The sequence below is a fragment of the Phaethon lepturus genome, unplaced genomic scaffold, assembly GCF_000687285.1.
Source record: "Phaethon lepturus isolate BGI_N335 unplaced genomic scaffold, ASM68728v1 scaffold9444, whole genome shotgun sequence".
NCBI lineage: Eukaryota > Metazoa > Chordata > Aves > Phaethontiformes > Phaethontidae > Phaethon > Phaethon lepturus.
The window spans coordinates 1,563-12,500 of NW_010532636.1; the positions used below are offsets into that span (position 1 = coordinate 1,563).

Below are 10,938 nucleotides of genomic sequence, written 5' to 3' on the forward strand. Positions count from 1 at the left end.
AGCTGTGTCTGCCAGCTTGAAAACTCATTACGGCTAATTACTTAGTTAGCAAATCCACCCAGATACGCCCTAGGTTTTTACCTCCTCATGCTTTACATACACAGCTCATTTTTCATATCCACTTGTAAATGCTCACACACACGCCTCCCAGGTTTCTTTCAAGTTCCTCCATGCACCGTCAAAACCACAGTTGATGTCCCACACCAACATCTACCTGCTCTGATTCTGCAGGACCCAACCTTGACTTTTTTTTTCCCCCCCTCCTCCCATCATTAAGAAAAAACAACATTAAAACCAGAAGACATTAATTGGAAGCACGTAATTGGCCCCTCTCCCCCCATCCCATGCTGGTTTTCATCCCTCCCACTGTCCTTCTCCAAGCCTCATGGCGTAATAGGTTTCATGTGGAAACTCGGTTTCCAGTGATCTTCCGGGAAGCGGCGGGCGGGAGCAGGAACATGGGAGGAACTCCTTTTGCAATCAGTGGCACGCATTGCTTACACTCAGGCAATAAACCCTGTCATTTGAAGTTGATCCTAAAGCAACTTGTTAGGACATGCGTTAATTCAGCTCTTCGCAAAGCAAGATGAAACAAACCGCCCTCCCTGCAAAATCTCCGGCTGTCCTGGGAACAGGCATCCAAACTGGTTTCGTCACATAATCCCCAAATCCCCCAAGAAGCATCATTGCTTCATATGAAGAGATGATATGTGCTGCTGGGTTTTCAGCGTGGACACCCACAGGTATCAGGAAAACAACCTGATAATCATAAGCCAGTAAAAAAAGACACAAACCACAGGTTTTTTTTTGCAGAAAGATGATGCCTTTGCCTTTTCCAAATGTTAAACCCGAATCAAACTGGTAGATTTTCTTAAATGGAGATAGAAACCTCAAGAAAAACATGCGATCCTTCAGTTTTTCTTAGAAGGGAAGTTTCCACAGATGTTCGTCACCCCGTTTCAATGCAAAGGGGACCTTGCGGACATCACGATGAAAGCTGGTGAACTGGATGCAAAGCATCAGTTCCTAATTTTGCCTTGATGCAGGCGGGGATATGTCCTGGATTTCAAAACGTCACCATTTTGGGGGAGACGGACCCTATCAAAGGCACAGCCAAGGTGATGTTAAAAGCACAGCGAACCTCCTTGGCCATCCCAGCAGCAACACTGAGAATGTAGTTGTTGGGGAAGATTAAATTGCCCCAGGACTGGGCTGCCTGCAGGAGCAGGCAGAGGAAATGGGACCACAAAATCTCCACTTTGCTCTAGAAACATAGACACACGCCATCAACAAGCACGCTGCTAGGCAAGACCCACATCCTGGCTTCTTCCAAGAAGGCCCATTGAACACAGCACCACAAAAACCCAACGTCTAGGTCACAAGTCCACCAGAACCAAGAGATCCCATAGATGCAAATATATTCATTGGTTCCTATGGGGTGGCAAAGATTAAAACCCTGGTCATCAGTGGCTTAAGCAATTTGTAAGCACCATTCCCCAAAGAACAGAGTCACCCAGAGGGATCTTTATTTGTAACTTCCCGAGAGCATGACTTCATGGAAGGGGTAAAACATGCGATGTCCTTGCAACGCCCTTGCCAGGGTTTCTGCAATCCACTCTTCTGGGGCCTTATTTTAAACAGTAGACCAATGAGGCATCATGAGTGGGCACCACCTGATTTTTACGAAGCCCCACGTCCCTTGCCGTGATTCTGCAAAATTCTACTTAAACTTCGGTAGCAGGACTCAATGACCCTTAGGTTTCCCTTCCACCTCAAGATATTTTATGATTAAGCTTCATAAAAACCCACAGTAATGTTGAAACTTGAGTGGGATAAAACAAGGTCATGAGGTTGGCTCAGCACAGGAGACTTGAGCTGCTGCAAGCAGAGAACTAAAGGAAAGTAGTGAAAGATGACAGACAAAAAAAAATACCAAAGCTGCACCGTGCGCTCAACCTTACTGCCTGGATGGCCAGGGAAGATACCCAGGCATCTAAAAAGACCAAATTTTTAATAGAACAAGGGAATTAGTTCGCTTCTGCTTTAATGAACGTAGCTCCGGGCTCCAACGCAAAGACAACTGAAAGCGTTGCAGGGGAGGGAGGAAAAAAAAAGAATTTCAATAAGAAATACTACTAAGATGAGCCAATCGCTACTAAGTCTTGCAAAACCACTTCCAGCAAAACGCTTTTCAGGGGAAGCCCCTTGCGTGAGGCTGGCGTCTGCCTTGGTGCTGAGATCACCCCTCAGGGTCCAGAAGTCTGGGAAGTACCAATGTTGAGTTTCATTTCCTCCATCAAACCAGCAAATCGTCTGATTAACTGGAAAAGACAATCTCTAGGTGTAAGGCAAAGGATGGAAGAAGCAAGGAAGTTGGGAGGGTTTTTTTTAGGAGAGGACAAGCCAAGGTGCCTAGACAGAGTTGAGTATGTCCTTATGGTGGGTAAGATGTGGTGAAGCAGCCAAGGGATGGTTCCTCAGGTCAGTTTATGGTGCTTTGGTGGGTCAAAATTCTTCATTCTGGAAAAATGCTGGTGCAACTCACCCAGTTTTTGCCATTTCAGTGAAGGCACCCGAGTTCTGAGTTCGCTCTATAGTAATGAAGACAGGAGCAAACCAAAATTGTTCAAGACTTCACATGAGTGTCCAATAGATGAACCGTCACCTGGAGATGCCCATTTTCACCACCAGAAGGGGTATTTTGGATACTGGCTCAGAGATCTCCCTGGGATGCAGAATGAATCCCGTGATATTTAGGTAGATTTAAATGGGTGCCCCTCTGTGCAGTACACGGAAAAAACCAAACCTGATTATTTCGCTGCTGGGAAGCTCTCCGTGAAGGGCAGAGGAGGGTGCGGTCACCCTTACTGTATTCTGATAATCACAACGCTTCCTAAAATGTGCCATAGATTGATGGCTGATGTCCAAATCCTGTAACACCAGTGAGTAAAGAAAAAAAAACTACCGCAGAGGCACAGACTACACGCTCAATTGCTGGTTCCCCTTCTTATGACAAATCACACTTCCATCTCTTCCGGGGTGTACTGATTGGCAGAATTTTCTTGAACCACCACAGATGGGTTGTGGTTTTTTGTTGTTTGTTTTTTTTTTTTTTAAGCTAGGGTATAAAAATGAAAGCCGATCTCAGCAGAGGACTTGTCTTCCTACTAGAACAATGACTAGGATCGGTGAGTGACTCTCCCCTGAACCTTGAACTCTCTTGCTGGTGTTTTTCTGGTTTTCTTTTACCTTCAGTGCCCGGGTTTTTGGTTGTTTTGGTTTTTTTTTTCTGTCTGGTGGAACATCTGCCTTTTGTGTCACCTCCTGACAGCATAACCACAAACCTCCCTTTCTTCAGCTAGAGTGTTTCATGATCACCTGCAGCTTGACTTCGGAGCACTGTGGGCAGTTGGAGACCTCCCTTGCAAGTTTGGGGAGCGGGATGTTCCCAGTTGTGCAGGGAAAGATGGTAACAGAGACACAAACTCAGAGTCTTCCGGGACCTTCCTGGAGGACAGCTCCTTTCATCAGGTTTATGGTTTCTCCATGTCCAGCCACAACACGGGAAGGTCCGATGGAAGATGGACATCCATCGGACATTTCCAAGAGCTGGTCCTGATGCATTCGCGCTCCTCCTACGGGGGACCTGATCTCCAAAAAAGATGTCCTTGGTCTTCTTCCACATGGCTCACGGGTCTTTGGGGTTGCCACATTGGATGAGATAGGGGCAACGAAACTGGCTGATGACTCTACATCACTATGAACCACACGTACACCAAAAACACAACTCAAGGCAGCACCCCTGGTCCTCAGGGAAGGTTGATGCAGCTTTGTCAACATGATATCACTTTCTGCCATGCTCTGATGAAGGCAATGCTGCTATTAACATCTGCTAATTTTAGCAGATTCTTTCTAATTATTTCTTACTGCCGCAGTGTCTTTGTGAAGCTGGCTCAGCTCTACAGGGTGTACAAAGACCTGCTTTGAGTTTGACTTGAGTCGCTCAGAAAATCACGTGCAGGATAACATCTCTGAGGCTTATTCACAGCAGGTGAACTTCGACCCAGGTTGTCTGCAGATCTAGGGCTGTTCCAGCAAAAGCAGCGATTCCCCAGGGATTTTCCAGGAGTAAGAATTACGCAGGACGTGGTTTCAAAATGTCTTGTTTTTGTTTGTTTGGGTTTTTGTTTCTTTTTCCCTGGATAGAAACTGATGGTATTTGGGGCACGGAAAAGAAAATGAAAGTTGCCCTGTACTTATTTTGGAGAACAGAAACCCAAACTGGAAATATCCCAGGGTGGTTTCACAGGGGAAGGAAGCTTGAACAGAAAATGTTAATGTAATGTTGTCGTGTCTGTTCTAGTAGAGATGGTTATTCCGAACAGGCTGCAGACTGCCTGCTGTTCCCTACAGGATCTCTATTCCCTATAGGGTATCTCAAAAACTAAATTACTTTAAACAAACAGAGAAGTCCCATCACCTACCTTCATGTGTCTAATCTGTCCATCTTCCTGTGTAATATTGTTTCCTCCTTCCAACCTTCTATCCATTGCATCAAAAATGCCATTAATTACTAAGGTACAGGGAAGGGCAGCTGGGACAAAATTATTGCCTTAATTCTTTGCATATGAATGACATTAATTACCTCTTCATTACGGAGTCTTTTGAGTTTATTCAAAGAGGGTCAAACTCATTTGGGGAACTCACCACAGCAGCTGCACAAGCAGAACATGAATATGAAAAAAAGAAGTTATCTATGGCCTTGATTTCTCCTTAAAAAAAAAAAATAAATCCCATTCACTGGCACCACTTGAAATCTGGCTGCGGTCACGGGAGACCTGCTGATGACATGGATTTCATCATCATGCCAGTTGATTTGAGAACAGATTTGTTTAGATGTTCCTCTTCGGGATTTCGACGCCAACATAGTCGGAGCCAGTTTATGCTGTCACATCCCTCCCGGGCTGTCAGGAATGAACTCGCATGCTGATTGCCGAGTGTCTTCGTTGCATTATTTTCTTCTCTTTTTTTCTTCTCTCTCTAGTTCTCTTCCAAATACTCCTGCTAGTAGGTCTCCTAAGTGCAAAGAGGTTTCCGTGTTTCCCTGAATATTGCCTTCATGATAAAGACTATGAGGAACTGCTGAAGATTGTCAAAGATGGGCTAGAACCTGCAACTCATCCCGCAAATGTGGTCATCGTCGGTGCAGGAATAAGTGGGCTGACGGCAGCAAAGTTGCTCCGAGATGCCGGCCACACGGTAAGTAGTTGCATGAGCGCCATGAGTGCCGTTGGGTCTTGTTTTCCTACACTAAGGATTTTCCAGCCTGGAGAAGAAGGAAATGCAAGGGAGCGGACCGCAGTGGTGGGAGAAGGAAGGAAAAGCAATTTGGCTCCAGTAATTTGATCCGATGTAGGCATGATTTTCAAAACCACAGGCAGGGACAGAGGAGGTAGGGGGAAACCGTATGCAAAGCAGTTCGTTTAGATGCTCCCCAAATGAATGCAAGCAGCCTAAAAAGAAGCAGTCGTCTTCGTTTGGTTTTTGAGATCAGGCAGAGCTACAGCTGCCCTGAGACAGCACTTCTACAAGCGGGAGGTTGGACTAGACCTCCAGCCTCAACTTCTACAATTCTCCAACTTGTTGCTACTTGCAGCCCAAGAGCGACAGTCGTTGCTGCAGATCAACCGGCGCAAGACGTGTTAGCCCTTCAAACCCTGCCTTGTTAAGGCAGCAGGTAGTTTGGGGGTTTCAAACCTGTGTTGACCATCCCAAGGTGCTAGACAGAATTCAGACCCATGAGTTTCAAAGAAGGTTTCAAAGGCTTGGAGGGACAGAGGTGCCTTCCTCTGGCTGTTTTCAAAACCCGGTTTTATCCTTCCAGCACAGGGAGTATCTGAACGAACCAGAGAGTAGGGGTCCAAATGTGACAAATGGAGAAACTTCCCTGTGGGTAGAGGGATCTTGGCCAATACAGAGTGGTTTGGATCTATAGACGGTTCATTTTCCATCTGGAGGGGACCTATGCCACCCCATCAGCCATAAATGCTGCCTGCAAAATTGCCCGTGAACTTGCTTTGTAGGTGGTTTGCTTAAAATAGTAATTGCCCGAACATTTGCAATCTCCACCCCATCCTTGGTTTTAGGTTACCATTCTGGAAATAAGCAATCAGGTCGGCGGGCGGATCAAGACGTACCGACCAGAGGGACAGGACTGGTACGTGGAGTTGGGACCCATGCGCCTGCCAGGCAAGCACAGGTAAGGCAGCGTCCTACTTCACAGCCGTGATCAGATGAAGAACCAGCCGTTTTGAGGAGCGAGGCGGTGGTTTGAGATGGGGCTGAGGACTTGGAGGTGGGTGTAGCACAGCAGGAGGAAGGAGCTGCCTGTCCCATCCCTCCAAGAGCTTAGCGTCTTGGGAAAAAGCCCACGCGGTCACCTGCGTTTGAGTTGGGAGAAGGGAGGAAGAGCTCTCATCTCGGCATCACGTCCGTGCATGATCAGACCTCTATTTTGGAAGTCACAACATCAGCAGATGGATGAATTTCCATCAGCTCTGATGGAAATGGCCTTCCAACCTGGACTCTCCACGGAGGTGCAGTCAAACAAGGTTCAGTCAGCAAGCCAAAATGCTATAGGAAGAGGCTGTACGTGACTCACCAGCTACACCACATGCCAAGGAGAAGGTTTCGGAGCCACAGGGAACTGCTGCCTCCTACTTCAACAGGGCATTTGTCTTACTCCCGATTACATCCTTGTGCAACCAGTAGCTGGAGGGAGCATAAGCCGAAGGGTTCCTTTCTCCATAGCCCCATGGTTGCTGCACTGAGCTGGGAGCAGGCAGGACAACTTCAAGCAGCAAAAAGGAGAGATGGCAGTGCCTTAAATAGCTGCAATCTCCACTCACAAACCAAAATAACAGGTGGCCACACCAACACAGTCGATGGGAAAGCGTCCTTTTATGCTTCTAACGTTTTGGTGGCAGGGATTTGGGGTTTGGTTGTTTGCAAGCACTTGTCGCCACGTGCTCTCCTCTTTTCTAGGCTCGTCCGTGAATTCATTAGGCAGTTTGAGCTGAAGCTAAACCCATTCATCCAGACAGACGACAACGCCTGGTACTTCCTGAACGGCACTCGGACGAGAGCTGAAGAAGTGAATAGAAACCCCGACATCCTCAACTACACAGTGAAACCGTCAGAGAGAGGCAAGAGTGCCAGCCAGCTTTATAGAGAAGCGCTAAACAAGGTACGTGTCCCCAGGGAAGGGACGCTACCTTCCAGCGGCGTTGCTCACCCAAGAGACATTGAAGCTATTTCTTGAAGCGGTGGACCCTCACCCACACGATGGGTTGAGGAAGACTCAATGATGAGTTGAGGAAGAGTAGGGTCCTTTCAGAATAAAAGGCAGGAAGGCTCCTTCAGAAACTAGGGCAGCTGATTGCAAAACCCTCTTTATACGCAAGACCTCCTTTCTCTGGAACAGATTCCCCAAGACTTGGATGAAGCAGAAAAACGCCACACCAAGGCATAACTTCCCAAAACTTGAAGCCCAAGCAGCAGGATCCACTAGCTCAAGTTCAGCTCCAGGGGTTACCAAACCCCAAGACTGAATACCCTAGACGGGTCCTAACAGAATTTGGGGCAACACTTTGGGAAATGCATTTTTTCCTCATGAATATATCCATGTTTCCTCTCCAGGCTTTCAACAAGTTCCAGACTACAGACTGCAAGAAATATCTAGCTGAATATGACTCCTTCTCCACCAAGGTAAAGGGCTGGGGCTTGAGGGTGAATTTAATCCCCCTACCAATGACAAACCTGGGTCCTTGCTTTGAGAAAGGATCCGAGTCATAGCCTCTTCCTCGGTTGACACTTTCAAATGCCTGTTCCCTAATCAATGTCGTCTTCTACATAAAATGCTGAGAAAGGAGCTAGCATGACTCGGATGGAGTTATTAGAGCAGTCTCATCATCTGGAAATAGGAGAGAAGCAGTGGCGCCTGGAAGTGCTCTGGAAAGTCATCCAGATTAGCCATGTTCCTCCACCACGGGTCTCTTGATCAGACATGATGAAGTGTCAAGCACCGGGGAGGATTTACTGAGTGATCCACTGCATTTTCATGTGACCCAGCTGTCTCAGAGTGGGTACACCAAGCCAAAAATCCCCCAAATTCATTCATCTCCACAACTTCTGTCATGCTAAGCCAGAGGAGACACTGATCTCCTGCAAGAAGCTACAAGAGCTCCAGAAAAAAAGCTTCTGGTCCAGGCTTTAAGCAGGCTTGGGATATAAAGGGGGTACATGCACTGAGATAACAACATCAGGCTATGTCTTCTTCCTGGCTTTTCTAGGAGTATTTGATTAAAGTAGGAAATCTAAGCCGAGGAGCAGTTCAGATGATCGGCGACTTATTGAACGAGGACTCTGGATTTTATCTCTCCTTCCTTGCCTCGGTGTGGGATTTTGATATCTTCTCTAACGAGAGGTAAGACGATGTCTCTTATGGCAAACCCCATGTCACGCTGGTCAGAGAGGAAATTTCACTGGCATTTAGAGGTCTGAATGGGAATCGCTCCTGACTCAAAGAACCATCAAGCTCTGTTAGCACCTCTAGAAGAGGCCAGGCTTTACAGTTCCTAAGCCCCAACGTCCTTACCTCATCTCTTGCTTCTCCTTCCTTTCAGTTTTGATGAAATCACAGGGGGATTTGACCAACTGCCCAAAGCCTTCCACAAAGCGTTGCCCAATGTCATTCGGTTCAATTGCACGGTGGAAAAGATCATGACCAAGGGAAACAAAGTCCATGTGTTTTACCACACTCCGGACACTCTGTCCCCAACCATGGCAACTGCAGATTACGTCCTTGTCACATCCACCGCCAAAGCCACCAGGCACATCCAGTTCCTGCCGCCGCTCTCTCCTCTAAAGACCCACGCCCTGCGCTCCATCCACTATGCAAGCTCCTCCAAAATAGCCTTGGCTTGCTCCGAGAAGTTCTGGGAGAAGGACGGCATCCGAGGAGGGCAGTCCATCACGGACCGCCCTTCCCGGTTCATCTACTACCCCAGCCACAACTTCTCCAGCGGGGTGGGTGTGATCCTGGCTTCCTACACCTGGAATGACGACGCCGAGTTTTTCCTGCCCCTGACAGATGAGAGGTGCCTGGATGTGGTCCTCCAAGACCTGTCAGACATCCACCAGGTGAGCAAGGAGTACCTGCAGTACACCTGCGACCAGTACGTGATACAGAAGTGGCAGCTGGACAAACACTCCCTGGGGGCATTTGCTGCCTTCACCCCTTACCAGTTCGTTGACTACTCGCAGGCTCTCTTCCAGCACGAGGGCAGGGTGCATTTTGCAGGAGAACACGCAGCTCAGCCTCACGCCTGGATCGACACGGCCATGAAATCGGCCGTCAGGGCTGCGAGCAACATCCACCACGACAGCGGCGAAGCCGGGATGCTGAGCAAGGAGGGGGAGCGGGAGCAGAGGGGGAGTTTCTTGCAGAAGGAAGATCTCTGAGCAGGACTCCTGGGCTGAGCTTGCTGGATGCCACCAGCACGGTTTGAAGGCGCTTTTGGGGGTGTAAAACTGTTTCTTTCCAAGCAAGGTCAGCAGGATGTCAGCAGCTAAGGCGTTAAAGAGAAAAAACTCAGAGAGCACTAACTGTCAGACAGGACTAATAGCTACTTGGTTAAGCACTCGGTGGGGATAGGAGGGAGTACTAAAGAAAAAAGTAATGTTTAAGTAGGTTTCACGACTCTAATAGCATCCTGGCTCGGACAAACTGCAGTAATTTCTAATTTATTTATGTGCAAAGTACTTCAGAAAATTACTAAGATGGAATAAAGGTGGGTATTTCTCAGTCCTTTGTGTCCGAAGTGCCTCCATCTCTCCACAGAGCGAAGAGTCAGCACATGTAAATCACCTCACCTCGCTTCAGCCATTTAGAAACTCATCACCCATCAATCAGCTGGGTCTTCCCGCCCCTTCCAGAATTTGGGAGATAACTCATTGCTTCTGAGTCATCATCTCCTTTGTGTAGCCCAACACAACCACTCCTAACCCCCACGGGTAACTGTCAGGATGCGATCCTGATCTCTAGCCTCCATGGTCTCTTCTACCCATCTCCCATCTAGCCGAGCTCAAAGCATGGCCAACACCAAGTTAGAGAGATAGATTTAACGTCGTGACTATACAAAGCAAATCCAGAAGCAATATAGCCTGTGCGCAGAGATATTAATCACTTCTACTGGAGTTTCTCCTCTCAACCAGTAATTGTCCTAAATTTCATAGTCTTGGAAGCTTGCTCTGTGCTGCAGGCGTTGTCTTCAGATTATTGGAAGGATATTGATAAATAAGCGGCTAAGTACATCACACTAGACCCTTGCTGCGCTCGGTTGCTTTGCATATGATTCATCTCGCTTCCCATAAGACACAAACTACCTCTCAACCTTTGACTCCGCATAGCTGGAGGGGAATGGCTCGTGGTCTTCTCCAGCCCAAGAAAGAGAGGCCCAGCTCTCACCAGAGGGAGCAGGAACAGAACTGGTGGAGAACATTACACCCAGGGAAGGGCTGGGCCAGCAGATTTCCAGCGGGCATTGCAGAGGCAAAGACTTGCACTAGCTTAAAGCAATCAAGCACAGGTGGTAATTAAATAAGTAGAGTGATTGACATTAGCATGCTAAGAGCTTGGCCAGGTGGCAACTTGCAATGAGTTCAGATCACTTTTAGGGAGGCCCGACCACCCTCGGTGATGCTTGGAAATGCCGAGTTTCGTGGTTAATCCTTATCAGGTTTCCTTCGTCTACTCAAGAATTGTGACAAATATATACGTGTTGTATCACGATAAGCAGCGTGGTGACCCATGAGCGTGCTCTTTTGATGTGACGCAAGACCACGCATGTCACCTCAGATCAGGGCGAGCAAGTTGTT

General features: G+C 47.7%; 1 protein-coding gene across 1 annotated transcript; it reads left to right on the forward strand.

Moving 5' to 3' along the window:
- Nucleotides 1–4,983: 4,983 nt before the first annotated feature.
- On the forward strand, nucleotides 4,984–9,522 carry IL4I1 (interleukin 4 induced 1). The gene is made up of 6 exons (XM_010284901.1): nucleotides 4,984–5,259; nucleotides 6,147–6,259; nucleotides 7,045–7,246; nucleotides 7,699–7,767; nucleotides 8,352–8,485; nucleotides 8,685–9,522. The coding sequence occupies exons 1-6, from the start codon at nucleotides 4,984–4,986 to the stop codon at nucleotides 9,520–9,522; spliced, it is 1,632 nt and encodes a 543-aa protein (XP_010283203.1).
- The last annotated feature ends 1,416 nt before the right edge of the window (nucleotides 9,523–10,938 follow it).

Excerpts from the sequence above, each read along its gene's own strand:
- IL4I1 (XM_010284901.1), top strand. The coding sequence starts at position 4,984 with ATGCTGATTGCCGAGTGTCTTCGTTGCATTATTTTCTTCTCTTTTTTT. Across the intron at positions 7,247-7,698 it reads ATAGAGAAGCGCTAAACAAG|GCTTTCAACAAGTTCCAGAC; the intron begins GTACGTGTCCCC and ends TTTCCTCTCCAG. Across the intron at positions 7,768-8,351 it reads ATGACTCCTTCTCCACCAAG|GAGTATTTGATTAAAGTAGG; the intron begins GTAAAGGGCTGG and ends TGGCTTTTCTAG.